Raw genomic sequence first — 16931 nt, forward strand, 5'->3', positions numbered from 1 at the left:
ACTCTCTTTGTGTGGGGTTTCTAATGAGTACTGTACCACCACAGTGCTTCCCAGTACAGCTGAGAGTAGAGGCCAGTGGACATAGCTTTACCAGATGTGAGAAAAATGAATGAATAAAAGAAATAAGAAGGAGTTATGTTCATTTCTCAAGTCTCTGCCAGTGGAACACAGCAGTGGAACTTTGTAAATGTGACTTTCCATTCAAATTTATATTCGTGAAGTACTGACAAAAGGAAGTCTCCATTTGCTCTGCTGTTTAATGCTATAACGTTTCCCTGCTGCCACTGCCATCGTTTTTCCACATTCTTTACATTATCTTTGTGGAATTAGTGATGGCGTTAATTTGAGCTTGATGAAACGTCTTTGTTGTTTAACAGCAAACAAATTATTAGTCACACACTCCTTGAACTGCACAAGTGGAGAGTTGAAGACCCTCTGTGTTATGTAAGAGTGATTTAGTGGCTCGTCTGCTCATCTTGTGAAAGATTAGTAGATTACGTTTTTGCCATATGCTCGCCCTAAGCTCCCAGCAGCAAATGTGACCAGCGAAAAGTGCTGCAACGGCGGAAATCTCAGCACAGGACACAAAGAACTGCCATCAAGGGATTTGTTCATAGACCATAAGACGTACTGAAGTGCATGCTTACTGACTATGTCTGAGAAAATTATATATAAAAAAAGGCATTAATCTGCTCAGAAAAACATTGATGTTATAAATACAAACAACATACAGTTTTATTAATACAGTAAATAGTAGTCTTACGTATGTTAGTGTTTAAATGCCTCATAATCTCTCCTCCCAGACGCTCGGGATTATTGCATCCAGTGAACTGTTTGTATATATGTTTGTGTATTAGTTTATTTATGATAGATGCTATTGTTTCAGATGCTATTGCCTTTTTCTGATATTGTTACTGTTGTTTTGTACGTTATATCATTTTAAATGATAAACAAACCAATAGAAATGAGTTTTCTTCTGTAAATTTACTTCTTTGGAGATGAGGCTTTTTTTTTTTTACCCCAACAATGATGGTATTAGTAGTACAGAAAGATTGTTGTGTGTGTGTATATGTGTGTGTGTGTGTGTGCGTGTATATGTGTGTGTGTGTGTGTGTGTAATCTTTAGCTGAAATTCAAAATACAATCTCCTGCTCATTTTATACTTTAAAATGTATATTTTAAAAAAAATACCCTAGAGAAGTGCTGTAAAAGCATATGCATCAATGTGTTCTGTTCTAGGGATAATACTGTATCCAGAAGTAAGTGTGAGTTTTGGTTTTTACGATTTAAAAAATAGTGATTAAAGAAATGTATTACTTTTTTATTTTCTACATTTTAAAACATTTAATATATATATAGTACTTTTTAATACTATACAACAGTGATCATAAAATGATAAATAATCAGGAGAATGTTCTGAGATTTTTTTAATTATAAACATGTTATACATTAAACCTTATTTGTACACCTAATATATACGCACACATGAAAAGACGTTAAGCTCCTGGATGAATAAAGGCTGTGCTAATGCACCAAACTTCAAGAAACTTGGACAATGTCACATTCCTCAGCAACATTAAAGCTGTCTTAAATATAGCATGCTCTGGGCTTTAAATCAGTCTAGGAATGTTAGTTATTGCAGAAATCTTATCAACATCGTAGACTATTTTTCCAGGTATGTTTCACTTCACTCTCACCAACCCTGACAGCAGAGAATGTACACTCCTCCATTGCCCTGTATCTGAATAGTGATGAGTGGAAGTGCTTTGTGTGACCTGGTTTGTCAATCTCACATTACAGCTACTTTGTGACAGCATGACTGTGTGTACTTTCATTAGACAAAACCAACAGATCTTTAGAGTCCCTTTCCAAAGCTGGAATGAATGGATTTGTGACTTTACTGGTTAAGGATTATTGCTATTGAAAATGCAAAGTGTTAAATTAAAAGTAGTCAATAGTAGGGCATTGTGATGTAAGCGTCAAATGATCTTGATTTAAATTATGTGCCATGAAAATTACTCGGTGTAATGAATATGATATTTTTGCCAAGTCATCCGCCTCTATTTGCATAGGGTATTTAATCAATTAATTAAACGAATAAGCATTAGAGCTTTGTTTTTACTCCCAGCTATTTACACGTTTGTTTGTTTGTTTTTTTGAGCACGTTCAGTCTCGTCCTTTATTTACCCACTTTAAAACCAATTAAAACCAACCTTTCACTAGTGTTTTAGAGTTTCTTAATGCGTGCCCTCCTTTGCAGGAACATGCAGCTGTCACAATGTGTGACCCATTTGTATGGAAATTGTGGGTTAAGTATGCTTCCAGTCACCGCTAGAATCATTGCAAGAGTTGGGAGGGGCGGTGTTATGGGGCTTTCTATTGTGATGCCTCACGAACCCCCTTCGTCAATGGCTAGTGGCTGCCGTGGCAACAAGCCCCAGGATGGAGGAATTGAGGGCTGGCCTCCAGCAACAAGGCGGGCACTTGTCCCATTTTAGTGCTATAGCAAATGAGCCTGGCAAAAGGAAGAGCTGGGCTTTCCCCCTCAGGAATGAAACCACGTATGTTTCCATGTCTCATATAGGCACTTTTGCTGAGCTAGTGTTTAACTTTGATGTGTAACTTTAACCCTTTACGGTATAAGAGTCTTTGTATTGGTCCCTATGGTAGTTACTGAAATACAGCACGTCAGTAAATTCTGATAAAACTTTGAGCTTAGAGTCCTGCAGTGTAAAGAGTTAACACTGGGAATTTCTCCAAGAGGTAAATTTGAAACTACTTTAGAGCAGCAACAGAAATCCAGGGCTTAATACCATTATGTGATGCTGTGTAAAGGATTAAGGCTTTTTGGTTTTGTGATTCCTGTTTTAAAAAAAAAAAGACAATCCTTAGAATTTCATTTGGATTGGATTTTCAAATGTTCATCCCTGCTGCAGTTATGCAAGAGACGGGTCACACTGTGGAGGGCTCTCGGAGTGGGAGGATAGCACTGCTTACATAAACAGCCTCCAGTGTGCCTGCTGATGACGTGCAGGAGGCGGGGTTAAGGGAAGAGCTGGAGGCGGGGCTTAGCTCAGGAGTTTGCAGGAGCTAAGTGTTTGGGGGGTGTTAGTGATGGAGCGGGTGAATGCCGCTTGGCCACTGATCCGTAACTGAGTGAGGGACAAAGGCCTCCTGCGGAGTGGAGTGCACTCGGAGCCTGGAGCTCCTCAGCCCTCTCTCACACTGAGGCTGCACACAACCTGCCGCTGAACACTCCCAGGGTGAGTAGGGATGTTTCTGACCATTAATGAGTGATATAGTATGTGTGTTGGTGCTTTAATTTGTGGTCGGGCTTCTCGGAGGGTCAGTCATACCTTCTGGACTGTTGTGTCTTCTAAGAAGGTCCAGACATAACAGTAAAGCTGAGAAATGCATTGTTTTTATAGTGAAGCACTGTTGGACTTAAATTTTAATTATATTTAGTAGTGCCTTAAATAGCCCAATAATGCAATACCCACTACATGTTTAAATTGTAGTATTCCCTGGAATAAACCGAAATGGACATTTCCCTGGATTAACTGAACCCAACATAAAACTATTACTGCGCTAACATCTTTGTATGTGATACTTTGTTGATACAGTCGCTTTGTGATGGCACAACCTGAGCCTGAGGGCTTCTTCACAGGATTACTCTTTTTCGTCTTGTGTCTGAGCATGAGGAACATGCCTGTGTGTCTCTTGCATGTGTTTGCCTCTAGTTTTATGCACGGTAGAGTATCTTGTGTGGAAAACTCTCCTTTCGCTCCGACAGCTCTTCGGTGTGGTTCACCACTAATGGGCCTTTCACTCTGTCCATCTCCGGTGCATCCGTCCGAACATCCAGTCCTGGAAAAAAAAAATATTCCTTCTCCTCATCCTTCAAGGCCAGCTGAGTGCCAGTCCTAAGCTCACACTAATGTGTCATGGGCTGGTCGCCCATTCATGCTCTTGAATGATGACCCATCCCACTCCTCTTCCACTCCCACGGGGACAATGAAAGGCCGTCTTTGGGAATCTTTTGTGAGCTGATGGAAAGAGCTTCGGCCTGCATTTGAGCATGGCTTAGAGTAATGGACCTTTTTTTTGTTAATCATTGTTTTTTGACCCCTGTGCTGAACTTTTGGCCAGAACTCTACTCAGAAAAATGGACCTCAGGTTAAAGCCAATGTGAAGGTAACCACAGAGTTATAATAATGGTTTTTAGGTGCAGTTTTAAAGGTGCACTATGTTCCCTTTTCCCTTTTGAAGAGAAAAAAAGTTTTTTATATGTATGTGAAAATAGGTAGTGATCCAGAGCCTACCTGGAATCATTGGGCGCAAGGCGGGAATACACCCTTGAGGGGGCGCCAGTCCTTCACAGGGCAACACACACACTCACTCACACACTCACACCTACAGACACTTTTGAGTCGCCAATCCACCTACCAACGTGTGTTTTTGCACCGTGAGAGGAAACCGGAGCACCCAGAGGAAACCCACGCAGACACAGGGAGAACACAGTCACCCGGAGGAAACCCATGAAGACACAGGGGTACACACCACACTCCTCACAGACAGTCACCCGGAGGAAACCCACACAGACACAGGGAGAACACACCACACTCCTCACAGACAGTCACCCGGAGCGGGAATTGAACCCACAACCTCCAGGTCCTGGAGCTGTGTGACCGTGCCACTGTAGTGTCAATACAATAGAAAAAAATTGATTAGCAGTGGGGTTCAAAGCTAAATGGACTGAAGACATACTCTTGAGGGGACTGCCCCAGCAGGTGATCTGAGTGAGGGGGATCATTGAGCTTGAACTATGAGAGATTCTATAATAAATCTATGACTTCAATGATTGCTGTTGCTGCTAGCTTTTATAGCTCTCCTAAAGCCATATTTTTGTTGGCTCCAAGCCTCTAATCCCTTATTAGCTCCTTGAGGTGGTTTAGGGTCAGTACCAGAGTTCCCATGGTCTGGTTCTTCTTTCATGCTCAGCCAATGTCTCCGTATCTGATTTGCAAACAGGTTTTTCGTATATATTAAGCCCAGGATGGAGGAAAAAACGAGAAGGAATCAGACGCAGTCACATGAATGGACAGAAAAGACGGAAACGGGGTGCTAATTTTAGAAGAGAAGACTCGAGCACTGGGAGCAGCTCTGCTCCAGAACTCATTTCCATACATATTTGGCCCACGTGTCTGAGCCCAGCTCTGTCCACAAAGCTTCTCTTCAAAGCCCAGGAAGTGAAGCTTGACTGCGTAGAATGGTCTTGTATCTAATGAATGGCACACTTCACGCCCTGTATACAGTACTGTGTAAAAGTCACTTTTCTTTCATTTCATTTCCTGTCAGAACTACCATTTTTCAGATTGAAACATTTAGAAAACATATATTAACAACATCTCAGAAATGTAAATGTAAACAACTCTGTGTAATTCCTTATCAGCATCAAATATTTTATCAGTTATCAGCATTTAGAGTGTATACTTTATTACGACTAGAAGCCAAATCCTGGTCTGGACGCTGGGGTTGACTGTGCTTCATTTTTAAAAATCTTGCAGACTTTTATTTTGACAGCTCTGCGTCCTTTCAGATCCATGTTATTATTTTAATATTTTTGGGAAGTAAAAAAATGAAGTGTGTACTGCTCACAGATCTAATTTTGTATGAGAGAGATTCCGTAGCTCAGTAACCCTGCTCTTTTTAAAAAGTGTGAGGCAGATCTTCCTTGTTGGAGCAGTTGCTGGGTTTTAGACTATGACTCAAGGTGTAAGTTAGGTACAGATTGCAGCACAGTAGAATGCTGGCAAGACGTCTGGAGAGAACTTGCCTCTTGTGAGCATTTGTCAGCCTAACCTGCGGCTAGCATAGAGCCATGATGCAATTCACTCGACACAGTTTGGTCTGAGTCTGGCAGTGGGAATGTAAGAACTCTGTTCTCGTGTGCTTGTTTTTTACGTTTCTCACAATAATTCTCTAGAACTGCACTTTTCAGAGCATGTTTGCTTGGGGCTTGATAGCGGCTTTCCCAAAGGTGTTCCCAAGGTGGAGAGGAGCCAACCGTATTTCACTCATTTGCAGCAGAAGCCCAGGCCTCTAAAATGATGTCAATTCAGCTGCAGTAATTTTGGAATTTTATAATCTGTAGCATCTAGGGGATTTTTTCATTCCTATGGGTTTCTAGTGGGGTTCCCCTTTTGTACTCTGTCAAAGTGTACATATCTCCACAGCAGAACGCGAGGCAGTGAAAGGAGATGGAAATAAGCAGCTAATTTAAGAGATAGTTATATGTCATATATATTATATGTAACGCTTTATTAAATACTATTGTTAATCTACTTCAAAGCCACTTTTGTGGTGATCACCAGCATTGTCCAGAGTTGATGGATCTGACAACTGTTCTAGCTTCTGCCTGGTGCTTTAAAACCTTTAGAGGGCAGTTGTGAGTAATGTTTGTGTATTTGAGCTGGAGCCGTTTCTGTGATCAGTTTCAGGGTAGTTAATCAGCTATTTGTCATATTGTTCCTCTTATCTGGGTCAGTACTAAGGGTAGAGGGAGTGCTCAGATAAATGACATGCCTTCTCTCAGATTCTCCAGTACGTGCTCCGCAGAACAGGGTGCTATTTTCCTCCTGTATGTTTATGTGAGGCAGGTGTGCGGTGCACCTGCTTTGGGTTTGAAAAAAGCACTTTCAGAGGCCTCTGGTTTGTGAATGGATTTTTAATGAGGGAGAATGATTGCGTTTGTAGCTCTGGAGTGCAGGGCAGAGTGTGTGTGAAGGTGTGCAGGAGTAATGACCCCTCGCTCCCTACTGCCTCCCCAAACCTCATGCTGGCCTGTGTGTGGATTAATGACTGCAGCTCAGAACTCAGAGCAGTAATGACTCCCACATACCACAATGGCTTTTCTGAGCAAAGAGCAGTTCCCTGCCCCACGCAACTCATTTGCAGCAGTTGTGGGAGTGGAGGAGCGAAAGGCCTGCTGCCAGGGGTCCAGCTGGGCCACTTTAACATTATTACCTTTAACATTTACATGTCTGAGAAAGGCTAACAGTAGATTCCAGTGATGACCTCTTTATTTTCCCATGGTGTGGTGGTTTACTGATTTAAAATAGGAGACAATAAACTATCATATAACATTCTAATAATATCCTAATAATAATTTATTTATAACAATTTGAGCTGCTATAGACTGGTGCCTGTTTAGGGTGTGTTCCTGCCTTGAGCTCAGTGATTCCAGTGAAAGAATGAATGAGTGAATGAATATTGATTTAGCTGCTGTAGTGTGTATATATACGCTCATCCAACGTTTCTTATCATTTTAAATCACAATATTAATAGTAAGACTCTATGATTATATAACATTTTTCTGTTAGCATTTGATGACATTCAAACTTAGGTGCTGTTTTGGATCACAAAAACCAACCCATTCATTCATTCATTCATTATCTGTAAGCGCTTATCCACTTCAGGGTCGCGGTGGGTCCAGAGCCTACCTGGAATATTTGGGCACGAGGCGGGAATACACCCTGGAGGGGGCGCCAGTCCTTCACAAGGCAACACAGACACACACTCACACCTACAGACACTTTTGAGTCGCCAATCCACCTACCAACATGTGTTTTTGAACTGTGGGAGGACCAAAACTAAATGGAGCTCCCCAGGTGCCATGGCTAGGGCTGCCCACCGCTCCGGGGCATGTTTGCTCACTGCCCTCTAGTGTTCGCTAGTGTGTGTAAATATGTGTTTCACTGCACGGATTGGGTTAAATGCGGAGAAGAAATTTAAGTGATTTTAATTCTAATTATCACGTAATGGCAGGTAGAATGGTGTTCTCATATAATTCAAATACAAATTCACCATTCCACTGTCAGTGTCGGGGGACTTCTTTAGCCAGCACTTGGCATTGGGCATGGTGACATTAATGAAGTTGTTCTTTTGATTTCGTACTTTTCTTTAGAGACAATATACTCAGAGGACATACACAGAGAAATGCTTGTGTCCCTGAGGGATTTTTTAGTCTGCTTATTGTCTATAGATGAGCCCAAGGTTTTGGGTATCTGTAAGAGAAGATGAAAATCGACCATGCACTGTGATTGCTGGACAGCCTTAATACATAGGTATTGCTCAGGTGTTTCAATGCTCTTTGTTTGAGTTGGGTGTTCATGCTCCAGCACCCACGTTACAGCGCCATTTGTGTGTGCGTGCTCATCCATCACGTTCCTGTGACTGTGCCGAGGAGTGTGTGTGAGTCTCTGTGCTGCTGCAGCGCTGCATTATTGATGCGCTTCCTGTTTACAGTGCGATTAGACACGAGTCTAATAGGGAACCGAAGCAGAGAAGGTACCTGAGTGATACTTATTGTACTCATATCGAATATAAAGAAAGCAATGTCTGCAGTATTGCTCTATTACAACTCTATAAACCATTCAATATGTTACATTTTTAATGCACACACCGACATAAGTTTAGCAAAGTCAGAGAAGACTGGTCATTTATTTAACGACATTTTATTAGAATTTATAGTTTGGATATATAAGATATTCTACAAATGGAAAGGGAAAGTCGATAGAAAAAGTGAAAAAACATGATTAAAATCTGTAGAGGAACTCGGAGTCTTAATATCGACAAAACATTCTCAGTTACACAGCTCTTAAAGTTTCATCTGTGGGATACAGGAGAAAATGTAGTTCCACTTCAGATCAGAACAAATTCACAGGTGATTGTGCCTGTCCTACTGTGAGAAGACAACTCAAGACATCTGAGGGTCTGAAAGTGTGTGCAAGTGTCAAAAAGCTGTTCCTGAAAAAGGAAATAGACAAGAAAGAATTTTACGGTTTTAAAATGTGTTTTCTGTTGTTTTTACTGGAAATGAACAGTGGATTTTACAGTACCGTAAACACCATATGATCATTATTTAACACAAGGGATCTCTTATTTAATGTTTATTTTCATTTTATATTACAGTGAGCCTTTCCTTGTTTTTTTTTCAATAGGAAAAACAGCTCTGTTTAACACTATTATGTGTTTAAAATGTTTTGCTGGAAACTGTTCAGAACCAAAATATTTGGATTTGCTGTATACAGTTCTTGTTTGCAGGTGACAATCATAACACATTTTGAGCTGCTCTACTTGGCTCAGGCTAAACCCGCATATAACGCCTCAGTCCTGTGAGTTTGTGTGTCATGGGCCAGGTCCAGGGGTGTGTAAATGGCCCCCTGTTAGTTGTGAATTGGCTCCTGTTTTCCTGCAGGGGAACGTGAAGGTGGATATTACTCTAATTACACAGTAATGAGCATCAACACTAATTAATTTCACTTTAAAGCTGCAGATATAACAAGCCCCTAATTAGGAGTGGGCCTGTGAGGTGCTGAAAGCAGGAGACAGCTGCAGTATTTCAGTGTTCTCAGTTAGCTTTTTGTTTTTTACTGTATAGTGTCTGTATAAGGGGTGGTATACTATGTTATGATTATTTTACACATAACGACATTCATTTCAGAATCTGCTGATAATTGCTTTTAATCGGGGGTGGGTGGACGACTACTGACGTGCAGACTGACCAATTAAATGTTTACAGAGAAGGTTATCGACCAATAACGGTAGCTCTTCAGTCAGACCGTCCAATCAGAAGATTTTAGGCTACTTCACCACACCCACTTCTCACTCAAGCGAACCAATCGGAGTAGGGGAGGGTGGGACTAGTTTGTGAACGAAACTTCTCGAAGTTCTATGTAAGCTCTAGAAAAAAAAAATCCCGGACGTTTGTGAAATTCTGGCCGGACATTTTTTTTAAGTCTAAAAAAGAGGACATGTCCGGGTAAAAGAGGACGTCTGGTCACCCTACCGATATATTACTGCAGCTTGTTCAGTGCCAAGTGTGAGCTAGATGACAATATATCCCCCAGCATTTGGGTGAGGGACAGTGGAACTGTTGGAATGAATTGGATTAGCTTTTGTGAGCCAAGCTTCCAAAAGCTTTCCAGAAGAGTAGAGGCTGTTACTGTATTAAAAAGGGACTGACTAAACATACAGACCGTTGATTTGTAGAGGCAGGTCAAGCAGGTGTGAACATTTTCTGTAACTCACATTAAATAACGTCATATTTTGTAGTATATTAGAAATTATTGTAAAAATTCTATTAAACAAATAGTTTAGTTCATCTCTAAAACATCCTGATACGTCCTAAATCTCTGTCTAGTCTCTACAGTGTGTTTGTCTTTGACTGTAGATGTGTAAACCATTCATGCTTCATTCCTTTATCTTACAGGTCTTGGGGTCTGCCTCGTAAGGGCCCTAAAGAAAGCCCCTCTGTCTGGGTCTCACACTCAGGATCTCTCTTCTGTCTGACCAGAGAGGTCCATCAGCAGTCCAGCAACGTCACCACTGTGCTCTGTCATCTCTAGGACTTTCTCAGGACCCTCCTTGGCCTCAGCACTTTTCCAGCCCTGCTTCAACCACTGTGGCATCCTCAAGTCCCCTCCCCCCACTCCCCACTGAACACTGGCCCTGTAGCACTTTAGGACTGCTAATCATGAGTGAATTCTGGTTGTGCTTCAACTGCTGTATCGCCGAGCAGCCGCAGCCGGTAAGTTTCTGTGCTGGCTGTGTGTCCGCAGACTTCAGTGGCATCCTCACACACTCATTCACTCAACCCACAGGAAACAGGAAGCGATAATTGTGTCTTTGCTAGCACGCGCCACCTGTGAGTGCATGTCAAGCACAGTGGCTCATTTGGTAGATTTTGGTTTAGTTCACACAGCTCTGCTTAGCCACCAGTTTGGCAGACACCGAAGCACTGGAAGACTGGGCTTGTGACATGAGATTTCTCAGGAAAAGTGAAATCAAATATTGGCATATTGGCAATATTCTTTTAGAATTCCATACGCTCCTTTGTGCAAACCAGAAAATGTATATTTAAATTGTACCGATGTATTTATGTTATTTTGGAATCTCCACCTTTTTTTAAATTACTGCTAACATATGATTTAAATTACATTATACTTAATATATACTGAGTATTCTAGTCATATGCTATTTTTCACTAAGCTATAATCATATGCTTAGTGTAATGTCATATAATTCAAATTTACAAGAACTTCAATTTAGCCTTTCGTTTTATTAATTACTTTTTTATTCCTGTGTATTACTTGCTAAATTTAAGTTTTATTTTTTGTTTTATTAATAATTTAATGCCATATTTATAAGAGAAATGTTCTTATATATGACTGGTATATTCAATATACAGTGGGACCTCAAGTTACAAATTTAATTTGTTCCAGAACCGAGTTCTTAACTGGAACTGCTCATAATTGGAACTAATTTTTCCCATTTAAAATAATGTAAATTGGATTAATCGGTTCCCAAAATGTTGTAAATTATCAAAAAATGCATGTTTTTCAATATGAAAGACTCACACAAAACTTAAAATTACACAACAAAATAAATAGATGAAAGAACATATACAAAATAGATTAAGAAACATGTATAAAATACGGTAGAGTAATCTTACCTTGGCGACAGATGAGCGTAGCCTACGGAGAGCGGCTGAGGAGAGAGGGAGGGAGGGATACTGGCACGGAACGAAGCGTAGATAACAGGACTTTCTTACACTTTAAACAAAACTACAATTGCACTTTCTAAATGACTTCATAAATTAAATTGTAAAAAATACAAACTTTCTTTATACAAAATTGCATAAATTGTAAAATTTAACTTTCTTAAATTTCTACTTTCTTAACTTTAAACTTAACCTATGGTTAACATTTACGTACGTATGATACACTTGACACTAATCATCTGTCTTCTTAACACTGGTGTCCTTTGCTTTTGTGGTCTTCTTGGAGGCCATGGTGCACAATAAAGTTTGCAAAAACCACTAAAAACACTTGTAAAACGTTATAACGAATGAGATACGACTTGATACTGCGCGGTCACACGTGAGCAGAACGTGGTGGCTGGATGCGATAGGAATCTGTGAGTGAACACCACGCAAACTATCGGTCGGATCCTGAAGATCAGCTCTTCGTAACTCGGGAAAACATTCGTAACTGGATCAGAAATTTTGCTCGCACCTCTGCTCGTAACTCAATTTGTACGTATTCGGCACACTTCGTAACTCAAGGTTCCACTGTACTTTAAGTGTAACCTTGTATAAATTAAATAACATATTAGTAGTGATTTAGTACAAAAAGTGACCCCAAATTAACATAAGTGTGTAACTCTCCCAGCAAAATTTATTTACACGTGTCTCATTTTTATTTACCGTTGAAGGTATAATGAGTGAGTGGCAACCAGTAAATTTGCTCCAAGCTGCATTTATGTCTGTGTATGTGTGTATGTTATGTGTGTGTATGTAGGTTTGTGTCAGTGTAATGTTGCTCCTGGCAGGGGTCTTAGCTCTGTGTGTGAAAGCCAGCCCCCTGGTCCAAGCGCTGTGACTCACCACACCTCCCTGGAGATGGATGCTGTCACAACACATCGGGCCCTAGTTTGTCTCCACTTGCCTCCACAGCTCTAAGACAGATAAGATTCCTATAAAAAGCCCAGTGTGCTCTCCCAGTCACGGCACGACTAAAAATAACCAAAAAAGGATTTACTGAGGAGAGTCCCCTTCATGAGAGCTGTGGATTTTCAGCTTCACTGAAACTTGGTCTCATGGACATTTGGAGACAAATGAGTGTAGCTTCTCTGTAGAAAGAATTGTATTTGTTGGTGAAACTCTGAGACTGTGAGGCTCATTTGGAGCAGTACCCTTGTCTCTGGCTTCATGTAGTTTGAATATTAAACATTAGATCAGTGATGCGGATAAAACGTGTACATATTGTGCTGCATAAAGAGATTTATTGTCCAAATTAGAAAAGAAATCATTATTGAAAGAAAGATAGAAGAGTAGGCAATGCTGATTTTATGGGACAGTAAGTGTCGAGATGGACAGCATATCCATGTCGCTCAGTCACTCTCCAATGCTCTCTATTAGTGGCCTCTGGGAGGAGGTAAGCTCTGATATTCAAAGCCTTTTTTGGCCAAAGCATGTGAGGAATCTGGAGCCCTCTCTGGCTTCCATAATGAACACTGAGGAACCTGAAAAAGAACAGCAACCATATGCTGTCCTGCCCAATTGGAAACTGTGTAAAATGATTGTCCATCTATTAATTGGGCTGTTTCTTATCAGGACTAAATAGCCAGTGAGAACAGTACACATAAGTTTCCCTTTTTCAGTCACGTTGTTAACATCGATATGGCCTTGAACATGCACCTTCTACTTTTACTTTTAACTTACAAATCTCTTTTGTTTGTGTTGGGGTTTTTTTTTAGTCATACAGAATTGTCATGTCTCTCACATGATTCTAGGGACAGCTTCCTCTCTCGCATCAAGCCACGTAAAGTCATAATATAAAGCCTTCCACAACAGCCTTGTCAAACTGCTTTTGACACAGTGCCAGTGACCAGCTTGAAACACTGGCAGGAGAACATTAACCCACCATTCTCGTAGGTTAACCAACAGATGTCCACACTGAGCAGGCCATTCTGCTTCAGCCGTTACAGTTTCTCAGCCTTCTGACGAGAGATGGCTATGGCATCTACAATCTCCAGAAGGGCTAACACTTAACATTAGCGCGGCTTAGGAACTAAATCAGCACTCATTTCTTTGAACTAGAAATTTTAAAAATATTAGTGTAGTGTAACTTATAGATCATGTGCCAGAAGAAGACCAAATGAGAAAAGCATATTCATGTTGTGTGGCAAGCATGTAAATAAACAGATCGCTTTAGGTTCTACAGGAAGCTAATGAAACTTTCTATTCTTAAAACAACAGTCTTGTCCTGTACCTGCTCTGCTGAGGTAATCATTATTGGCAGTGAAGGTTGGGTGTGGAATTCCCCATTGAAGTTTGCCCAGTACTTTTCCAATAGCCTATTGTCACAGTTGAATATCACCATAGTGATGAAGAGAGCAATGACCTCCAGGAGTTTACGATACTTTTAAAAACAGTCTTTAAATTATTAGTGCTATTTTAAAAATGAGTGCATCACAATCTGGCCGTGAGTTTTCCCTTGATCTTAAATCTCTGTGTAATTTTGGAATATGGGTTCATTGAATTAGGTCATACTTTGCCTGAAGCTGTGTGTGTGTGTGTGTATGTCCCAGTTTAGATCCGTCATCTGCTCTCTGATGAGTAGTGACATTGAGGCCTAAATGAATTAGCATGGTTGTGAGCTCATAAGCAGTCTGTGGTCAGAGGACCTAGAGTTGACCCTCTAACCTGACCCTCCTTGGATAAATGCTGTGCCTTATATTTCAGGATTTTCAGAGAATTTATATTGAACATCTGAGAGGCATTGGATTGTGTGTGTGTGTATATGACCTGTAGTAGCATCACATAAATAACCCTAATATTACATGCTGTACATATTTAAACAGTTACTTTTACAATTACTGCAGTACCGTTACTGGAACTGTTCATAATAATTATTATATACATCCATTCAAATTGTCACTGACCATTCAAAAGTACATTATTTATTTATTCAAGATTGGTGGCCGTTTGTCATGAAATTGCCGTAGATGTAAAGATGTAGATGGTGTCACATGGTGATATGACAGTAACAACATAGATTCTGGATTTTTGTGGTTGGCTTGGTTCAGTGCAATCAGTGAAAAATACCAATGCGCTTTTCCTGCTTCAGAACTGCTGTCAATATTAAACCACTGCTTAAACGATTGTCTAATAATAAATTTCAATTTATGGTTGTCTTCAGGATGGCTCCCATGAGAGGGGACAGGTCAGTGAAAAGTGAAGTGAAAAAGTAGAGCAGGAACAGTGGCTGCGTGGCAGTCAGATGGTTGAAACTCAAATAATTAACTGACATTTCATCAGACCTGATGTTAACCTTATGACTATTTGATCCCTATATTATTATGTGTCTTTAAAAGGACGGCAAAGTGGATGTAGCCAGCCAACATAATCGATATATTTGAAGCAACATATTGTTAGACATTCTGTGCTTCTATAAGTTCCATTGTATGTAGGTGTGGTTAAACTTTTATAATTGCGTCTTAGTACCCTGTATTAAAATCAGACAGAATCACATTGCCTCTTGTATGTTTATCTCTCGTGGCACGGTGGCGCAGCAGGTTAGTGTCGCAGTCACACAGCTCCAGGGACCTAGAGGTTGTGGGTTCGATTCCCGCTCCGGGTGACTGTCTGTGAGGAGTTGATGTGTTCTCCCCGTGTCAGCGTGGGTTTCCTCCGGGTGCTCCGGTTTCCTCCCACAGTCCAAAAACACACTTTGGTAGACTCCAAAGTGTCCGTAGGTGTGTGTGTGTGTGTCTGTGTTGCCCTGTGAAGGACTGGCGCCCCCTCCAGGGTGTATTCCCGCCTTGCGCCCAATGATTCCAGGTAGGCTCTGGACTGAATTGGATAAGTACTTACAGATAATGAATGAATGTTTATCTCTAAAAGTCTCAATTACATGACAAAAGAACTGTCCTCACCACGTCACCTTTCAAAAACCCCAAAACTAAATATTGACATAGACATCAACAAAGCCCTTAGATTAAATAGGATTGTCATGAACATTCTGCAAAGCTTGTCCAGATCCAACCTAGCAATATTTACTCAGAAAGAACGCATGAGACATTGAAATAAAGCAACCGCATTACAGCAGAAACTCGGTGCTCTGTATGCATGGAGGCTTTACAATGCGTCTAAAGTCGTTCACCAGTATGCAGCCCAGAACAGGGTAGAGTGGGATATCTGTGTCTGGATGTCTCTCCCTTTGTGCTTGTTTACAACAGACATGTAGATGATGAGGCAGTAATGTGATCCGATCACTGTTGTCCTGCATGATGTCACCTTCACTGCTGCAGTGAAAGCATATTCAGAGGTATTTTGCTCCCCTCGTACTCTTAGATGCACACAGATTGAGGCAAATTCGTAATCAGGATTTACTCACAGCTTTTGGTTTTCTGCGTAATTGGGTGATGGAGACTGGGAAATAGTGCTAACTTTAAAGCAAGTGGCTGTCCTGAATGAATAAAGTTTAACACTAATGAGTTCTGTCAGTCTGGAAATAAGAACTTGTTTTTGTGTTGCATCAGAAGCTTTGAGGATTTCAGCTGCATCTGATCTGAGAGAAAGAGAGAGAGAGAGAAGCAGACAGGCTGGGTGGGACACTGGTCTGATGGATAAAGAGCAGATCCTCAGCGCGTGTGTGGTGCTGCAGTAATGGTGGGCAGGCCGTGGTCCACTGGGTGTGACACTGCTGTGCTCTCAGTGCTCTCTGACTTGGCTCATGTGGTGATTTTGATTTTGAGAGAGAGAACCGTAGGTGAGTCATTCTTTGGCTCTTTGCTAAGGCAACACACACAGAGCCAAAGCCAGCAGTAAGGGATCTGCGGTCAGCATTAGTTCAAGCATGTAATGGCTAAAGAGCTGACCTTTCTCTGTCTGTGCAGTTCTGAGGGGCTGATGGGAGCTGTTTGGGTCACGGCAGGGTGTAAGTGGTGATTGCTGTGAAATCACTGTAATGATTCGAAAGCAGGGTAACTCTATAAGTCATTATTCAAAAGGCTTCATGGCAACTCTTAAAACTGCAAATGTCTCATAAAGCATTTTTCAGCACACATCAGTTGTCAAAAAGACTGCTTGCTTGGTTCATTTCAGTCGAGAAAGTGTTATGACTTCTGACGCTTGTAAGGGTATGGCATTAGAGATGTTTGTTAGAGTTTGTCAGTTATAAGGAAAGACAAATGTGAGTGTCATGTAGCCTTATGTGCAATGAATTTCAGTAAAGTAATTCAACAATGGGCGGCACGGTGGGGCAGCAGATAGCGTCGCAGTCACACAGCTCCAGGGGCTGTGTTTCCCGCTCCAGGTGACTGTCTGTGAGGAGTGTGGTGTGTTCTCCCTGTGTCCGTGTGGG

The 16931-nt window shown here is 41.1% G+C and overlaps 1 protein-coding gene across 3 annotated transcripts in view; it reads left to right on the forward strand.

Moving 5' to 3' along the window:
• The window catches only part of cdc42se2 (CDC42 small effector 2), a 39489-nt gene that overhangs the window by 13447 nt on the left and 9111 nt on the right, over window positions 1-16931 (forward strand). For 2 of the 3 annotated variants that reach the window (XM_066650938.1, XM_066650940.1), the window contains exon 2: window positions 10274-10591. In XM_066650938.1, the coding sequence (XP_066507035.1) occupies window positions 10538-10591 (54 nt within the window). In that variant the 5' untranslated portion in view covers window positions 10274-10537. Of the gene's footprint in view, window positions 1-3128; window positions 3264-10273; window positions 10592-16931 lie in introns of those variants that run through there. The other variant, XM_066650939.1, reaches the window with a different exon arrangement.

This window comes from Hoplias malabaricus, chromosome 18 (assembly GCF_029633855.1).
Source record: "Hoplias malabaricus isolate fHopMal1 chromosome 18, fHopMal1.hap1, whole genome shotgun sequence".
Classification (NCBI taxonomy): Eukaryota; Metazoa; Chordata; class Actinopteri; order Characiformes; family Erythrinidae; genus Hoplias; species Hoplias malabaricus.